Source organism: Castanea sativa, chromosome 2, assembly GCF_040712315.1.
Source record: "Castanea sativa cultivar Marrone di Chiusa Pesio chromosome 2, ASM4071231v1".
In the NCBI taxonomy this organism is placed as follows: domain Eukaryota; kingdom Viridiplantae; phylum Streptophyta; class Magnoliopsida; order Fagales; family Fagaceae; genus Castanea; species Castanea sativa.
In genome coordinates, this window is record NC_134014.1 from 37491431 (window position 1) to 37511009 (window position 19579).

Below are 19579 nucleotides of genomic sequence, written 5' to 3' on the forward strand. Positions count from 1 at the left end.
AAGTGGATTCATCTTTCCTCCTCCCCCATTTTTCCCTCTGCAACTCTCCCAAAGAGAAAAGAGAATGGATTTTGTATTTCAGAAAAAGAAAATAAACTTATTTGGCATTATGAGACTAATTTGTCTATAAGGATCCTAAAATGGAAAACAATTTGTATCATGGAATATTCTATATTCTCTGAGATGTTGGCATAGTCAGTGATGCTCCTTGGCTGGGAAACTCATCTATTGACATCATGGGGTCCTGAGAATACATCCTCTGAGATGTCCCAGGAATATATAACCTCTCAGATGTTGGAGGCATACCAGAATTTCTTTGAACTATTGGAGACATGTACATTCTCTCAGCAGGAGGAACAGAGTCAGCTCGCTGAGAAGCCGGAGCCAAGTTGTCATTCCTTTGAGATGTTGCAGACATGTATATCCTCTCTGAAGCTGGATGTAACGCAATATTATCAGTCCTCTGTGTGGTTGAACCCATATGGTCATTCAGGTGAGCTGTGACAGTCATGTATAGCCTCTCAGAAGTTGAAAACATGGTGGTGTCAGTCCTTTGAAATGTTTGGCCCATTCTGTCATTCAAGTGAGATGCTGCCAGCATGAATACCCTGTCCGAAGTCGGATGCACTGCAGTGTCAATCCTATGAGATGTAGGAGCCACACTGTCGTTCCTGTGGGATATTGGACCCATATTGTCTAGTGTATGAGATGTAGGAACATATACCCTTTCAGAAGTCAAGGTCATAGCAGTGTCTCGTTGAGATGCCGGGGATGTGATGCCATTCCTCTGAGATGTAGGTACATGAATCCTCTCAGAAGTTGGTGGAAGAGTTTCGGTCCTTTGAGATACTGAGGGTTGAGTGTCATTCCACCGAGCCTGAGACATATACATTCCATCAGATGATGGGGGTGTGGATATTGGCACTCCTTGACTTCGTAAATCCATTTCAGTTGCTGGGGGCATAGCTACTGACATATCACAGTTTGGTAAATCCCTCTCAGATGTTGGAGGCAAGACCATGGACACTTCCTGGCTTTGTAAATCACTATCAGGTCTTGGAGACATAGATGGGAGCCCTGGGTTTGATAAATCTGCCTCAGATGTTGGAGGGATAGGCAGCGATACTTCTCGGGTTGGGGAATCACTTTCAGATGTCAGAGGCATGGCTGGTGACATTCTTTGGCTTGGTGAATCTCTCTCAGAAGTTTGAGGCAATGCTGAAGATACTCCTCGGCTTGTTGCGTCTGTTTCAGATGACGGGGGTGCAACAACTGACACTCCTAGGCTTGGTAAATCCTTCCACTGCTGTGCCACTGTCTTAATCTGGGTGTAAAATTGCATACCTGCCTTCCCTGCAATTTGGAATCAAAACAGAGACCAAAGAAGTATGTAACTGCATTGAAAATTTATTGAACCACCCTAGGGCGTTTGGGATTTGCTTTAAAATAAAAATAAAAACTGTATTTTGCCTTTTGTCTCAATTTTTTTTTTGGTAAATAATCTAACGTTTAGCTTTTTTGTAATAAACTAGTTTTAGCTTTTTGCAACACATTTAACATGAAAGTTACCAAAAAACCACATCTTTTGATAAACACCATGCAAATAAGGTACAGGAAATAGGCAAAAGCCAAACGCACCCATGCCTTGGGTGGAGAGAGAATCAAATAAATTATACCACAAAAATTGAGATCCCCAGCAAAAGATGGCTTTGAACCATTGAATGAAGAAAATGGCAATGGAACTGGTACAGGAACATTGACCCCAACCTGAGACATTAAATTCATGTCAGAGAATGACATGCAGGTCATTTGTAGATAAACAGTCTCAAAGAAGAGTAGTATGAACACTATCTTTGGCAGCTCACAAGCTCTCCCATTTTTCTCCCACCAAACACAATTCAAGCATAAAATTCAAAGCAACATCTGCTAACCAAAATGGCATTCTCAACTCCGAATAACATTTAAGTTACTCAATTGTGTTTTTGCTTTAATTTTTTTAAATCTAGCCCATAGATGGGCCCCTGCTATTAAGCAAGGGTTGGTTAAATAAACCAATTAGAAGGTCTAGGAGATCCTAAGGCCATGAAAAAGGACAGCACGTTCTATAGAAGTTCTTGGTACCTATATGCCATTATAGATGGTTGGCTTACCAGTCCAGCCTCAACTTCATTCTGGAACTTCCTTGCATGAATGCCAGAAGTTGTGAATATGGAAGCTCCATTTCCATGCCTGTAGAGACAAGAAGATAATTATATGTAACAGCAAAGTATGTCCAAAAGATTTTGAATTCTTAAGCGGTACTATATACTCAACTCTGAACTGTTCCTATATGTTTAAATAATCCATATAGTTCCTATATTTCTAAACACAACCATATTTTAAAACGCACTTCATCCTAAGGTTTCAACAAAAATAAAAACTATCCCTTCCCACAACTTGCAAAACTTTCTGCATATTTACTAAAAAGAAAAGGTTTACACGGTGTATCTCACATACGATTCTGGGAATAAGAAAGGAAAAAAATCTATGTGCCATGTGATGCTCCCATTGTAATTTTAAAACTAAACTGTGTTAAAACACAACATGCAAAATTCACCTTGGAATTAAGAGTGAAGAGTAACAATACCTGTTTCTGTTCACAATAGTTATGGCCTCTTCTAGACTGTCAGCCTGTTGGTTATCAAACAAGAGAAAATTTGCAAACCAATTTTGAGCTTATAATAAAACAGAAAACAAGAAAAACGTAGGAGATATTTGGCATGTCAGAGAACCTCGCCAACTAGGAATCATATCACTGGTTTTAAATGTTTCCATTTTCTCTTTTTCAGAAAACTGGTTCTAAATTGGACCAGTTATATTCTCATAAAAATCTCGTTTTAAATTCGATTCTTTCAAAGGCTCATTCCCTCCAAAAATGATTTTTAAAATATTGGCAATTTCAAATGCATATTCCCTCAAAAATTATTTTTAAATTTGAAATTTCTCGCATACATATTCCTGCGAAAATTGAGTCTAGATAAACAGAAGATAATATAAAATCAATTCAATGTTGAACTTATTTTTTTGTGGTTTAGTATATATTAGAATTGAATCAGTTTACAGTTTGCCAAATACCGCCACTACGTAATACCTGCATACAGAGTAGAACTGGTCCAAAAATTTCTTCCTGCTCAACACAAGATACAGTGCTGTCAAGAATATGCCAATGTCTTTGGTGCAACTCTTCTTCCACTGAGAATCATAATTATCCAAATCCATTCATTCTGAAAACATATGAACTACTGCAAGCATGAAAAGAAATACCTTGTAGCACTCCATGTTGGTTGTAACATCACATAAGATGGTGGGACCAACAAAATTCCCATTCTCATATCCTGGAACCTACAAAGTTAAGTTTGGAAAAGTCAGAAATGTTATGTTAGACAAGCTTCCAGAATAAATAAACTGCATGAATTAAAGAGCAGACAAATGCTCGGACAACAAAATGCGTCAAAGAGAATAGTGAACAGAAAGAACTTGCCCAGCAAAAGAAACACTGAAAATATGTCATAATATAAGAAGTCATGTCAAAAACTACATCAATATTAAATGTTGTGGGATGACAACTTCTGCCCATATTTAACACCTAAGGACACATTTCAATGTACAATGGAATTGAAGTCATTAAATTTCATATTAAAATAATCCCTTATTTAGTTCCCATAACATAAGAACTGAGAATGTAATCGTTGACCTTTTAAGAGTCCTGTAACTTCAAAAGGCTAGCCCTGCGCCTGGAAAGAGGAAGATTTCACAGCTGTGTCGACTATTTATGACCTTCAAGAAGTTTTTGAATGTTCATGAAGAAATAAAACTACCGCAATCAAAATGGTTCACATGTCAAATGACAATCTTGAAACTACTCACAGATGCATATACTATAAATCATACAGATTATAGTAGCCTAGATTTTGGATGAATTGAAAATCCAAAACTTTTAGTCCAGCACTTAATTAAAAATACAATCACCATATTCTCTAGATTGGAACAATCTCCATTATGTCCAAGAGCTTGACCCAACAACTGATAAAAAATTGCACCTAAAAAAAAAAAAACTGGTACAAAATTGCAGCATCATCCTTCTCTAATCATGGCCATGTAAAGAAAGTTGAACTGCCAAAACCTATAACACATTAGCCATAAGCAAATCTGACAGGACACATTCTAGAGTTCTGGCAACAGACTGAAACTGAGATGAGTAGTATATTTGCACCAATATGCCACATTGTTTTTTTCAAAATTGAATAGAGCAGATTTAATGCAAGAGGATTCAAAGCAGAGTAAACCTAATTAGAGGAACAGTTAAATTGTCTTGTAACAGACCAAATCAGGGGTTTGCCAAACAACATATTTCACAGAAACACTGTTTTTTTCTAGAAAAAATAAATGCATACCACTACGTCTCTCCCATCAAGCAGCATTCTAGCACCATTTTCAACAGCACTCTGTACTAATCTGCATATGCGATCCTTTACCTGCAAATTTAACAAGCACATTAGGAATTAAAAAGTAACAAAAATTCAAGATTTACATTCACGCATGACCTAAAACACAGTATGCACTAGCAACCAGCTATGGCAACAACAGTGAGTGTTAGTTTAACTAAAAGGAAACAAACAACATAATGCCACAAGAAAGTTCAAGCAACAAGATTCAGAAACTTAGTCTGTGAAATAAACCCTTTTTTATAGCAGATGAATTAGCAAACTTTTCAGGGCTATGGTTGTACCTCTTTAGTAATAACTGGACCAAGGTCTGCATTGGGATCTGTTCCTGCATTAACTTTAAGGGCTTTGGCACGCTCCACAAGTTCTTCTTCCCTGGAAAGATAAATAGCCATCATACTCAAAAGACTGGGATAGCCCATTATTAGGTGGGTTGGAGAATTGAAGAGGTACTCAGAAACTCTTATAATTTACTGAAGTACGCCCATCTACAGCTATGATTCTTTTGCAAAGCAACCACCTAAAAGGTTCTTAAAGTTTGGAGATGCCCAAAACTATAATGGAGAAGCTAAGGTAAACAAATCATAATACCACGGCAATGAACCCCCAACAAAAACAGCTGTACTGAGAGCCATGCCCCTTTGTCCTGCAACACCAAAGCCAGCAGCCACAAGAGCATTCAAAGTAGCATTCATGCTAGCATCAGGCATAATGATTGCATGATTTTTGCCTCCTATATTGGACTAAAGAGTTAACACAAAAATCAGTTAGGTAGCCAGATGTAAATTCAAAGTTTTCAAATAGGTTTAACTACAATAGAAACACCCAGAGGGAAAGAGGAAAAAAATAAGAGTTTTCACCTGCACACGTTTTCCTCTAGAAGCTGCCCTAGCATATATGTGCATTCCAGCCTGCAGAGTAGGTGACAAAGTGAATAAATTTATTATTAAAAAAAGAAGTAATAACATGAAATTCAACCAACGCCTCACTGTTGGTAATAATGTTTGAAGAATTAACAATAAAGATGTGACAGTTAATACCAAATAGTGGACAAAAACTGAGAAACACTCCCATCTCAGGTTTCTCGTTAGAAGAGTTTCAGGGTGCATGTAAGATATTGGCATAGAGCATGGAAAGTTACAAGTTTTGATCCAGATCACTCAAATTTATGCGGTCTTTATTTGTTTAATAATCTAAACTCCCCATCCACTATATAACCAATCTAAGAGACAAAATCACTCTTCAGCTTAAGAGGAACTTACATAGAAATCATTATGAATCATATAGCTAAATAGTAAACAGAAACTTTTACCAAAATTTTATGGATCTAATCTATTCCAGGGCTGTGAGGGGTGAGGGATGGATAGACTTAGTTGGATACCTGCCAAGAGGAGGGGTTTTGAGGTGTGTAGTTACTACCACTCCTTATCCTAGTTTAATGGCTTTTAGTTTCCTTGGAAACTGGTGTGCCGGTTAGGTCCCCTCTAGGGTTGCCTTTTTTTCTTGCACTGCTGCTCTAGGTAAGACTTTATCTAAGACAATCTCCAGAAGAGAGGTATTATTGTATTGGATTGGTGCTACATGTGTAAAAGGCGTGGGGAGTCAGTGGATCATCTTCTTCTTAATTGTCCGATAGCTTATGAGCTATGGACAATGGTATTCGTTTTACTTGGTATCCAATGGGTTATGCCAATGAGGGTTATTGATACGTTCGCAGCTTGGCAGGGTTCTTTCGGCAAGGGCAAGCATAGATACATAGCTTTTTGGAAGGTTGTACCACATTGCATCATATGGTGTCTTTGGCAAGAACAGAATGCTAGAAGTTTTGAAGGATGTGTACAGTTCATTCTTGAAATTAAAGCCTTTTTATTACGTACTTTGTTGGATTGGAATGTTGCTTTTCATTCTCCTCATTTTACTCTTCTAGATTTGTGAATTGTAATTTGTGAGTATGATTGTATTTCTAACTAAGTATGCCCCGGTGTACTTGGTTTGTTTTATTTTAATAAAAATTTGCGTTACTTATAAAATAAAATAAAAATGCAATAAAACTCTTCAGAAGTTTATATGCACAGGTGTGGGTGTGTAGAGTATGTCTGAACTCACGCATTGCATATGTATGTACTTATGCATGTATAAGTGTTATTTGTAGGAATGAAGCACCAAGATCTGGGGACCAACTTACTGCATTTGAACCAAAGAACGATACTGCTTTTATGTCGTCATCATCACAGATATAATTAACAATATCCTGCTCAAATTCATTTTCATAACAAATATATGTCAGAGATAAATTAATGACTTAAACTGAAACTTCAAATTGTAATTTAGTATACAATTAACATAAAAAAAAAATAAAAAAATAAGGACAGAAAGGAAAAGGTAGAGAATGTAGCAATATTTTCAAGTAGGATGACAATAGGGAGTCTTCAAGATCAGCGAACCTATCCCAAACCCTTTGCAAAAGACCAACCCCTTCTTAAAAATGGCACAACCCTTAGACGGGCTGGGGCTAGTTGAGAAAACAGGAAAGGCAGAAATGATGGTGACCATTGAATACTTAATTATGGTATTTTAAATTTATCATATCATTATTTCAGTCCCTAGGTTAGGGACAAGGGCTTTGACATATCTAAATAAAAGGATTTGCTAAAACCAATAATGTCACTAAAAAAGGAATTGTGTGAATGCTAAGGAATAAGGGCCGGAGGGTGAAGTCACAACTCCAATCCTCCTAGGGTGCAAGAGTTATACTCACCTGTAAAAAAATACAAAAAAATAAATAAATAAATAGTAGAGGTTTAAAAAGAAAAGCTTACATGAGTGCCATGAACAATATTCAAGACACCATCAGGCAAACCAGCCTCAATTGCTAATGCGGAAAGAATCATTGCAGCCCCTGAAACAAAAATAATCTAGCCATATCAACCATGGGAAGAATAAAGAACATTGTACCAGTAATAAGATAATATGGAGTAAAAAAACTGAATTGCATTTGACAATTGGAGTAAAACCAAGGCCTAGGAACAGCTTCATGGTCTACATATGTATATAGATGCAGCAAAATTTGGCTATATAACATTTGTTTTGTTAAGTTTTGAAGCCATATCTAATTTAAAGATCAACTTAGGCAAACCCAAGATGGTTCCAATTAAGAAATTCCAGAGATAGAAGCTTTGCCTAACATTCTTGGTTGCAAGATATCTTCTTCTTTTTTTATTGATAAGTAAGGTTGCAAGTATCTACTCTGACTATGAAATACTTGGGATTACCGTTGGGGGCTAAATACAAGTCCAAAGCAATATGGGATCCAATTCTGGAGAAGATGGAAAGGAGGTTAGCAGGCTAGAAAAAGCTTAATAAATAGTACTCTCTCAAGCTTTCCAACATATTTCCTCACTTTATTTCCCATCCCTGTTAACATTGCTAACCGCTTTGAGAAATTACACATGATTTTCTTTGGGGTGGCTAAAGAGATGATATTAAATTTCATTTAGTAAATTGGAACAGTTTGTGAGCCAATTCAATATGGCAATCTGGGCATTAGAGGCTTCATACCTTTTTAATAATGCATTGTTTGGGGAGTGGCTTGTGTGATATGCCGCAGAAAATGGCACGTTATGGAGAACAGTAGTAGATAAAAAAAAATATGGGAATGAGTTTGGTGGTTGGGTTTCGGGGGTGATCAATGATCCTTCTGGTGTTTCCCCAAGGGAAACATATTCACAATGCGTGGGAGAAGTTCCCTAAATTCATCAACTTTGAAGTGGGCAGTGTTTTTTGTATCCATTTTGGCATGACTAATGTTGTGGGGAGGTGATCCTTAAGAAGGCTTTTCTTGCACTATTTACAATAACCCAAGATAAGGAGGCATCTGTGGTGGGCCATATGTGACAGAACAATGACGCTATTCATTGGGCATTCTATTCTTTTTTTGATAGCTAAAATAGAATAAAAATATTGTTCCCTATCCTCAAGAAGGCCAATTGGGATATTCTATTCACTAGACCTGTACACAATTGGAAGTTGGAGTTTTACGATCATTTCTTGACCTTCTCTACTACACTAAAATTAAGAGGGATGTGGAAGATGGAATGTGTCAGCACTCCAATAGTTACACCAAGGTTCTTACTAACAGAAATCCTCATTTCTTTCTGTGGAAGAGTATTTGGAGGGTTAAGGTCCCCACAAAAATGACCTTCTTCAAGTGGGAAGATTCACATTGAGGATAATCCTCGAAAGAGATATATTTGTAATCTAAAGTGATGTTGCATGTGCAAGAACACTGGGGAATCTAAAATCAATGGTTCCTTTGCTGCAAATTTGCACATATCTATGGTCATTGGTGTTTTGCTTGTTCAGACTTCATTGGGTTACCGATGTGAGAGACGCAAGAAGATTATTATTTAGTATTATTTATGTTTACAAGTCAATTGTATTTTTATGTTTTAGGTCCTAGTAGTTTATTAAGCTATTAGTATTTTAATTTGGAAGCAATGTTATTTTTGTAATAAGGCAATTAGGGTTTTCTAGCCAACTAGAACTAGAGTTTAACAATCCTTTATAAGCAACCTATTATACTCCTTGAGGGGATAGTTGATATTTTGATGAATGAAAAAATGACCTTCGGGTATTTCTTTGGTCTGGTGCTGACTCTAGGTCTATCCTAGATGCTGACTCCTAGTAGTTTCCCTGCTTGGTGTTAACTCCAAGCCAGACTTAGGTGCTGACTCCTAGGTCATATTTTTTATTTTTCTGTTGTTTCAATTTTGTTCTGGTTGTCCTGCATCATATTTGGTATCAGAGCAAACATCGATCTGTCTAAAGCATCCTGCCGTCAATCCAGAACTAGAAAAATCACCACACAAAAAAAAAAAACCATCATTGTCGTGTCTTCCACCACTAGAAAGTTATCTTTGTCATTTCCCTACTTAGTATCAAAAAGTTGTCCTATAGTTGTAATATCCATCAAAAGACTAGATATTCAAGCCAACCAAAGACTCCAATCCAAAAACCCACAATCAAGTCTCCAAATCCCTTGCGACCACAAAGACAGAGAGAAGAGAAATAAGAGTGCTACAATCGTGCCACACTACCACCAACAAGCAACCACGTTCAAATTTGGTCTGGTGCTGACTTCAGGTCTATCCTAGATGCTGACTTCTAGTGGTTTTCTCACTTGGTGCTAACTCCTAGCCAGGCTTAAGTGCTGACTCCTAGGTCATATTTTTTATTTTTCCGTTGTTTCAATTTTGTTCTGGTTGTCCTGCGTCATATTTGGTATCAAAGCAAACATCGATCTGTCTGAAGCATCCTGCAATCAATCCAAAACTAGAAAAATCACCACAAAAAAAAAAAAAAAAAAAAAAAAAAAAAAAAAAAAAACCACCACTACCGTGTCTTCCACCACTAGAAAGTTATCTTTGACATTTCCCTACTTAGTACCAAAAAGCTGTCCTATAGTTGCACTATCCATCAGAAGACTAGATATTCAAGCCAACCAAAGACTCCAATCCAAAACTCACAATCAAGTCTCCAAATCCCTTGCGACCACAAAGACAGAGAGGAGAAATAAGAGTGCTGCAATCGTGCCACACTGCCACCAACAAGCAACCACGTTCAAATTTGGTCGAATCCCTTCAAGACAGTTGCTACGCATGCAAACACCACCACCTCCATGAGCCGCCGCTTCGACTGGTCCTCACCATCACCTCTGTTCCGCGCCGCCACGGTTTCAGTTTTGCCCAATGTCACGCCACCGCAATCTCATCAACCTCCATCGATCCGATCTCATGAGGTAACCACTAGCCTTGTCTAAACCCATTCTCTTTTTTTTTTTTTTTAAACCATCAAGCTGACCCAACCCACTTTTATAACCCAAAACATTTCCTAATCCGACCCATTTGTTAATCAAGTTCCCTCCTCTTGCTTTCGACACATCCAATTAGGAAGCCTTTTTTTTTTTTTTAGTATTCCCTAACCTAGTCCAATTATAACCAACCAACCAACCCAAGTCATTTTTAAACCCAAGCCTTTAAGTGAGTGCCCACCACTAGCCCAAAAAATAAAACCCATCAAAACCAATTAACCAAATAGCCCAGTCCTATAACCATCCACTGCAAAACCCACCCTGGCTCAATTTAAGAAACATATAAGCAGTCATATTAACCCATTAAACCCAAAAGCCAACCTGTGCACATCAAGTGTTCTTCAACTTCGCAGAAATTTTCCATATCGGTGTTTTGTGACTCCAAGTCTGAGCTGAAAATGACTGCCTTTGATAGAGAATTTGAGAAGGAGATTAAGGAGGCAGGGAATACACTCTTTAACCCTCCTTCCTCCATGGATGATCTCTCACTCTTCTTGATAAAGTTGAAAATTTGTTAGCATATGTGAAGCAAGAACCATCCAAATCAATGTGATATGCACTTTTACCCTCAATGAAGGCACTAATCACTAATAAACTTTTGCAACATGCTGAAATGGATGTGAAGGTTTCAGTTTTATCTTGCATTATTGAGATTACAAGATAACAGCACCAGATGCCCCATATAAGGATGAGCAAATGAAAAGAAATATTTCAATTGATTTTGGCAGCATTTGAAAATATGTCTCATGTGTTTACTCGCTCTTATACGAAGGTGGTTTCAATTCTTAATACCATTGCAAAGGTCAAGTTATGCTTGGTGATGCTGGATCTTGAGTGTGATGCATTGGTTGTTGAGATGTTTCAAAGTTTCTTGAAGATAATTAGGTCCAACCATCCACCTGCTGTACTTTCAGCCATAGAAACAATTATGAATCTAGTCATAGATAAAAGTGAAGACATTTCCTTGGATCTTCTCAGTTCACTTTGTGCTAGTGTAAGAAAGGAAAATCAGAATGTTTCACCTATTTCGTGGAAATTGGGGAGAAAATAATCACTAGGATTAATGCCCAGCTAGAAAAGATAATGGCACCCACTCAAAAACTACCCAACAAGCTTGAGCATGCACATGATGTGAAAGTTGAAGTAGTTGAATGTGCTTCTAATCAACCCTCCATAGTGCTTAAAGATCTACATCTTGGTGAAGTCGAAGAGGTTAAAACTACATTGCTTCCGATGGTTCATAAGGTTTAAGATGAGATTATACCAATTCCACACATTGATTTTGTTATTCCAAATGAGTTTGATGTGGTGGAATTCAAGGTTTTTCTTTTCTCTATGCTCCCTAAGGTGATTCCAGACTTGAAGCAAGTGTTACTTGTCAACATTCTACTCCTTCAATGCTTTAAAACTCGAGGTCGAGTTTTCTCCAACCAAAGGAGAATGATGTGGGAGACGCAAACATCCTAATGCTGACTTCTGGGGGGTAACGCATCATATGGACTATTTGGAGAGAGCACATCTGCATACTTTTGAAGGGATTGAACATTCACCTTTGGAGTTGAAACTGTTTTTGGTGCGCACTATGTATGATTGGATGACTGCTTCAAGTGGTCACTCTTTCTCTACTTTGAAGAAATTTCCAGATTTGTGTAACTTCTGATGATGTTTGTAACATACCTAGTACATAGCCACTGTACATGGGGAATATGAACTTCTTCATTTTCAATGAATTCTTCAATAACCTATAGAAAAAATTATAAAATTTTTTGTTCGACCATACATAGATGATTGTTAATGACATTCCTCATATTCATTAGCCCAATGTCCCTTCACTCAATGGCTTCTCTAGGCAGAAAAAGGCTGCCATTCCGAAACAACTCGTGTAAGACTTTGAATCACCTTAAGATATAACCGTGGTGTAATTTCTATCAGTCTCAGTGCAAGCATTATTTCAAAGAAAACTTTTTAAATAGGGAGTAGCTACTTAAACAATGAACTCAATCCATCTGATGAGGAGCCCACAGAATATTGCTTAAAATCTCACCAACTCAATTTCACAGCCTATGGAAACTACCAAACCCATTAGAAACATGAACTCCAAGTTACCACATTCATGTAAGAAATTAATTAACTTTATCCAATAAAGGTTGGTATCTTCTAAAATTTTTATTGGTTACAAGAGAATCAAAAGTCAAAACCAAGAATATAGACAAACACAATATTAAAAAGGTTGGCAATCACCTGGGTTTTTTTCACATGGCTTAAGAACAAAGGTATTACCACATGCAACTGCAATTGGGAACATCTGCAAAATTGTTCAACAATTTAGAATATAAGTTTCCTTTTCATTTCTTTTTTCTAGAATATGCAAATAATTAGTATAAAACACAACATAGAGTGTATGCACACAAGTTTGATAGAAAACTTACAGTATACACAAACAAAATGAACAAACAAGCCTCCAGGAAAAATGATTAAACAAAAGGCATAAGAGGAAAAAAAAAATCAAAACATAAAGAAAAATAAGTAAATCGTGGTAGTGTACAAAGAAAGAACTATATTCAAAATAAAAATAAATATCCATATAAAAGAACCCCAGAAAGATTGCACACATACCCACAAGGGAATTATTGCAGGGAAATTAAAGGGGCATATCCCAGCACAAACGCCAACTGGTTCTCTAATGCAGTATGTATCAATTCCATTAGATGCATTAGGAACAAACTCCCCCATCTGCAAAGTTGCCATTCCACAAGCATGTTCAACCACCTCTGCAAGCAAAACATAAAGGGAATGAGCTTAATCTTGAAAAGGTGGAAACAGAACTTACATATTTTTACTAAATGATCAAAGAAACTGCAAGATATATGCAATGACTAACCTAAACCACGGAGCACATCACCTTGTGCACCCTTCAGAGTCTTACCCTGTTCTAACGTAATATTCATGGCAAGCTTGTCCTGAGAATACGACATATTGTGCTGCCCAAATTAAAATTCACAAAATCAAAACATATATATAAGAATGAAATTATAATAAACTTACAATATCTCTGCGGATGAGCTCCTGGAGCTTGAACATTATACGTTGACGAGTGGTAATAGGTGTGTTTTTCCACAAAGGAAAAGCATGCTTTGCTGCAGCAACTGCAGCTTTAAATTCTTCATAGGTAGTCAAAGGAACTTGAGAAACAACCTCTTGTGTTGCCTAATTAAGAAACATAAGGTATTAAAATACCACTCAAAAGAAACAATTCTATGAAGAGGAAAATTAAAGGTTTGACTATGGAAATTTTGGAGCTTACAGGATTTAAAACGTCAATCAGCGAACAGCCATGTGAATCCACAAATTTTCCTCCAATAAAATTAGGAACCTTCAGCTACATTTAACTCTAAAATAAGTTGAAATCCCGGAAACATACAACAGAAAGAGGGCGAGAGACTGAGAGATGATGTAACTAGAAATAAATTATAAGGAGGGAAACCTAATCCACATCACAATTTTCCTGTTACCTCAAAACTTACCGGCTGGTTGTTATTTTGCTTTGAACCCCCAGTTGGAGAGGCATTTGTTTCCACGGGAACAGACCTATTCGGCCTCCATGACTTATAACTTTTCTCTGCAAAAACAATTTTTTTTATCAAATAAAATTTTAAATAAGTACTGAATTTTCAAGATTATCAAGGTGGACAACATTGTCTAGTCAAACATTTTCACTGGAAATATATAAAAATGCCCACTTTCAAGCCTAGCAGCCATTTCTAAAGCACATGCTTGTTACGCATTCCAAGCACTGCAACTCTCATCCAAGCTTTGAATTACATTCCAAGGAGCACTTTCCCAGCACTGGAAGAAAAGATTGTGAGGTACTTCGATAACATCAAAAGGGTACCTTCTAGGTCCTGCTTGGTTATCATTCTAAGCTAAAATTATTTCTGACAAAAATTCAATAAAAATCTGATACTTATAACCAATACCAATGAACCCCCAATCCCACATATAGCTAACAGAACCACAATGAAGGAAACAAATGAAATTTGGACCCACCATAAACAAGTCCTACTAGTTAATCAAAATGGGCATTCAAAAAATAAGAATAATAAGTATTCACTACTCACCCTACCAATAATTTTTTTTTTTTAAATACAAAATGTTTTCATAGTAATGTATGTCTCATGGCTAGTCCCCCAAGAGGTAATGGCAGCAACACCACTCCACAAGGCAATGGAATATGAGTAGGTATTGGTTTTCAAAATAATGTGAAAACTATGGTTTAAAAAGTGTTCTAAAATCACGTGTTTAAAGTACTCAATGCAGAAAAAAAAAAAAGTATTTGGTACCATGTTTCAAATAACATATTTTCAAAAGTGAAAAAACACAATTGAGTGTGTGGTATGAGTATGTGTTTTAAGAAAAAGTGTGTTATATGTGCTGTCAATATCATATGGGTCCCACAATTTTCAAAATAATTACAACAATGTTACTCAAAACTGTTACTTGAAAATTTAAAACACCTCTTGAGGTGTTCTCAAAATATAGTGCTTAAACACTCTAAATTCATAACTGTGACTCAAACTCTCTTCATTAAATACTCTTACCAAATACGTTTATTTTTTAGCCCACAGTTTTCAGCACTTAAAACACTTGAAAATGTTGTTTAAACTCCCTTACCAAACGGGCCCGAGACCTCCGGTCAATGAAGGAGCTCCCCAGAAAAGGGAGGACCATCAACATCAACAAGCATTTTTATGTGATATTCACCCTAAGAATAATTTTTCTTCCTCCACTGGGGCACCAAGAACTACTCCCCTGAACCTTGCTGTTTAACTGCCAAGCAGTCCACATTGGTTCCCCAACATTAATCATGAACAAAGAATATAATAGTTAAGAATCAGAGTAGGGCACCACTTTCCTACCATGAGGCCCTGAGAGTACAAATCCTACTATTCTGCCTAATAAAGATCCTGTTAATTTACAAATCTCAGCCATTGCATGACCTATTTGATTTTAAAAGCTTGAGAAATGGTCTGACCTGATAGATTTCCTTGACGGATCTTTGCTTTGAGATTGTACAAATGTCTTGGTGTTGACTGCAGCTCCGGATTACCTTGCTTGAGAGCCTTAAGCACTTGGCGAGGTTTTACACCAGCTTCTGTCATAACTTTGATTTGCCTAACCTCTTCCTCGGTAAAACGACGACTATAAGGATGTTCTGACATGTCTTTTAATGGCTCATGGTTGTGTTCCCCATTTTTTATGGTTAGTACCCAAACATCATCTTCCTTTTTACCTATGGCTTCAAAAGGACAATTTATAAGGCGTGAACTAGCTTTCCTTTTGCGTTTGCTTTCATCAATCTTACGCCTGTTACGATAAATCCCGCCTCTGTCACACCCAAGGATGACTCTTCTGTCCTTCCTAGACTTCTTGATAGTAACCACATATCCTTGATTAGCACCAAAGTCACGGACATGTTTAATAAGGTCTTCACGATCTTGAAATGCTCCAGGTGGTGGAGGAAGCATCTTTGTCTGCCCTGTAACTTCTAGTTGACTTTGAGTTTCCATTACCAATGGCAATAAGAAGAAATAAAACCTAAATGGAAAAAACATACAAGTTATTAGAGGGCCAAGACATAAAACAAAACTTTTTTTTTTTTTCTTTTTTGTGAAGTAGCCATGCTCAAAAGTGCAATCAGGTGCCACCCAAGTACTTGGGACTTATACAAGCCCTTTATAATAAAAGAAAAATAAAGGAAAAGGAAATAATAGAAACTGACTCCAATGGATTATACTTCACAAGAAATTTATGGAAAGCAAATTATGGGCATGAAGACCATTTAGTTAATTATTAATAAGGCTTGGTTGTTGTTGTTGTTATGTGGGCATGTGTCTATCATTTACTTACATTATGATAGGCCAAAAACTTTCTTTATATGTCAGAATCTTCCAAATAACCACTTGTCAAAAGAAATCTTCCAAATAACTACTTTTTTCTTATTTTTTGATAAATAAACAAACAATCCGAACACAAAACTATAAGAACCTTCACTAGAAAAATCAAAGCTATTCACTTCTTCTTTTTTTCTTTTTTTTTGAGTCAAGTCCATTATGTGAAAAGTAAAATAAGGTGGCAATGTCTAATTCTTGTTGTTCATTTTTTATACTTCAATAGTTGGGGGAGGGGGGATTTGAACCCTAGACGTTTCCTTTGGAAACACATAAATTCACTCAAATGGATTATATTTCACAAGAAATCCAAAGAAAACAAATAACAAGCACCATGGTCATTTAGTTGCAATATTATAAGCCCAAAGTTTTCTTCATATGTTAGGATCTTCAAAATAACCCATACAAATTTTTTTCTTCTTCTTCTTCTTCTTCTTTGATACATAAGCCAGCCAACAATCCATAGACTTTAAAATAACTGATACACAGCTCTTTTCCCTTTTTGGAAAAGTAAGCAAACAATTCGTGCACATGAACTCACAGGAAACTTCATTCATAAAATCTAATATAATCATTTCTTGATAGTAAAAGTAAACAGGTGAGAAGATTATTTGATTCTCAAAATCTAAAATTAGAATGCAACCACAACACAATTAATATATTTGGCAGCTTGATTCTTCAATTAATATATTCAACTGGTGATCAAGCCACAAATGGTAACAAAAGATTGGGTGTCCATTCTCAAAAAAGGTCAGCTAAAGGATTCACCCAAAATCCATGTGCATTGACTATAAAGCATCATAATTTTATGTAACCTCGTCATTCCTTAAAAATTGTGTGTCCAATATCCATTAACAAAAATTGACAAATCAATCAATCCCAAAAAGGGAACAGTTAATATTCCAAAATACCCAAAAGTTACACTTCAATAGTTTCGATCCAAACTAAGCAACTTGCATGCAAATAAGCCCTAGCCCTCACAATTTGATTACATTTGGTTGTCAGAAACTTTATTTTTCTCTACATTTAAAGTGTAAACTTAGCACTAAGAGGAATATTCATTTTGTATACATATATCCTAAGGAAAAGAGTTTCTTGTCAAATGGTTAAACACTTAAAATGTTAGTGAAAAAGGCACGTCTAATTATTTATAAAAAAAATAATTACAAATTTGGAAGGAACTGTATCTTTTTCGGGACAAATTCCCTGTTCCTACACTAACACAATGTGTTGCATGGGGGAAACTTCACAGTATCAGAATGCAGGGACACATCTAAAATGGTATCTTTGTGGATTTGCTACAGTTAAGTGCATTATTTTGAGTAAAAAAGTGTTGACTATTGTCAAGAATTTCAGACATATTCCTTTTAGTAAGCATTTCAGACATGTTCAACTCAGTTATAGTAAGATAAGAGAGAGGGTGGAGTTGGTGTGGGGGGGGGGGGGGGGGAGGAATGTGTTGTGTTGACAAGTTTCCAAACGACAAGCCTGTGATAGTAGAAACACCCTACACTACATATCATGAAATGTGCCCAAACAAAGATGCATGCACCCACAAATGTGGGAAAACATAACAAAAAAAAGAAAGATCCTGGTCACAACACTGCTATCAATGCAGAATTAGCAATACCTCTTCATCCAAAATCTTCATCCAAAAGTACTTAAATAGTTAAACTCACTAAGCAATCATTGGCCACTGGCCCCTACTACCTCTACCCACTCTCTATTACAAATAAATAATTCTAAAATTATTAGAAGATACAAATACATAGTTCTAAAATTATTAGAAGACCCAAAAGAACTAAAGTATGAAAATAATGATAAATTGATATTTCCATCAACATTGAAGCCACAGGTGCTTTTAGAGTATGTACCCTCCATCATCAATGTCACGGAAAGCAATTGCACAAAATGAATTTCTCAAATTTAACCACTGGAAGTGAAAAGAATACACATGTTAGTGACCACTTAAAACTACTGAATTCACAACTGCCGATGATTCTCCCATCAGTAATTTTCAGCTCCTTATCTATGCCATTCAAATAGTATAGCCAAACACGTGCATGCATACATTCCATGGTAAAATGAATCACCAATGAGAATATACAAAGGCCTCAACTAAGCCAAAATTGATTTAATTACGAAATCAACAAACGATGATCATTGTCAAATACAACAATATAAAAAGAAAACCCACTTGGGAATTCAATCCGTAGACGCACTCTATCAGTAAACTAGAAAACAAATTATGACAAAACTGTGAGCAACTAAAAGGCTTTTACTTGATAAGTAAAGTTCCTTCACAAGTTCAGAATTGCGCTAGCAGACCCTAACATGAAAATACCCAGACAGTAAGCACCAAGATAAATTAATCAAAAATCAAAATTTTCAAAATAAATTTCAGAAACAGAGTTGGGGTATTGAAACAGATCAACTATGCATTACTACTTTACTAGAGCAAATTAGTACAAACCAAAAATGCAGCACTACAAATTATTCTGTGAAAAAACAAATTGAAAGGGAAAAAAAATTTTAAAAGTCATACCTTTTTTGAATAAATTTATTAAGCCTGTTTGGATGGTGAGAAAAAAAGAGAAAAAAAGCAAGAAAATTGGGGGGAAATTTTTATTTTTATTTTTTTTGTTTTTGTATTTTAAGGTTTGAGGTTTTGGGTGGAAACTGGAAAAGGATCTGGACGCCCACTACTTTTGATAAACAGGGACGCCTTTGCACTTAACTTGTTTCTAAGACATTTTGCTTGACACTTTCGATTACGGTGTTTAGAACCACGTGCTGTGGTAGCGCGTGGAATGTTTGAGGCTCTGAGACAGTGCTAGATGTAGATTAACTGGAGCGTGCTTTTACGTTTCTTTGAAGAGAGTGGGCTTACATTTTCATTTTAGTAAATCATCGACTACAATTGTGAACGGCAATTTTTTGGCACTTCGGTACTTGTCGTTCAGACGAGTGTCCCCTTTATCAAAAGGAGGAGAAATATGATGCCATGCATTTACCGTAAGAGGCTGAGACTAGGTGACTTTTTATTAGAAGCGCCGGTTAAAGTTTAGAGAGGTAAATATAATTTTCAATTCTCCTTTTTAGCTTAAAAAAGAAAAAAAGAAAGAGCTCACGATTGAGTTCACGAGCCTAGATCCACTTGAATCTTACTCATAAATGGCATGGAACCATCCATGCAATTAATGGAGCATGTCAATGCTCAAACTCTCAACCTCATACATGCAGAGTCAATGGGTAAGATTTGAAGCATACTACAATAA

At 36.4% G+C, this 19579-nt stretch overlaps 1 protein-coding gene across 3 annotated transcripts; it reads right to left on the bottom strand.

The window, feature by feature from the left end:
• Positions 1-54: 54 nt before the first annotated feature.
• Positions 55-19012, bottom strand: LOC142624188 (methylmalonate-semialdehyde dehydrogenase [acylating], mitochondrial-like). Of its 3 annotated transcripts, none has more exons than XM_075797722.1 (20): positions 18847-19012; positions 15386-15948; positions 13878-13972; positions 13658-13732; positions 13399-13560; positions 13235-13313; positions 12970-13124; positions 12595-12658; positions 7304-7383; positions 6670-6735; positions 5345-5395; positions 5076-5227; positions 4769-4859; positions 4434-4514; positions 3304-3381; positions 3131-3166; positions 2627-2670; positions 2151-2229; positions 1677-1767; positions 55-1353 (listed from the first exon to the last, which is right to left on the bottom strand). In XM_075797722.1, the coding sequence occupies exons 2-20, from the start codon at positions 15918-15920 to the stop codon at positions 170-172; spliced, it is 3198 nt and encodes a 1065-aa protein (XP_075653837.1). In that variant the 5' UTR covers positions 15921-15948; positions 18847-19012; the 3' UTR covers positions 55-169. The 3 variants fall into 3 exon arrangements, with proteins under 3 accessions (XP_075653837.1, XP_075653836.1, XP_075653838.1); XM_075797721.1 differs by having other exon boundaries at positions 13866-13972; XM_075797723.1 differs by having other exon boundaries at positions 1148-1353; positions 1639-1767; positions 13866-13972.
• Positions 19013-19579: the final 567 nt, after the last annotated feature.

Bases quoted from the DNA above. Each gene is read 5' to 3' on its own strand.
- LOC142624188 (XM_075797721.1), bottom strand. From the start codon at position 15,920: ATGGAAACTCAAAGTCAACTAGAAGTTACAGGGCAGACAAAGATGCTT. The intron at 13,973-15,385 runs GTCAGACCATTT...TTGTTTTTGCAG, and splicing joins CCGTCAAGGAAATCTATCAG to AGAAAAGTTATAAGTCATGG. The intron at 2,230-2,626 runs GTATTGTTACTC...TTGTCTCTACAG, and splicing joins ACTATTGTGAACAGAAACAG to GCATGGAAATGGAGCTTCCA.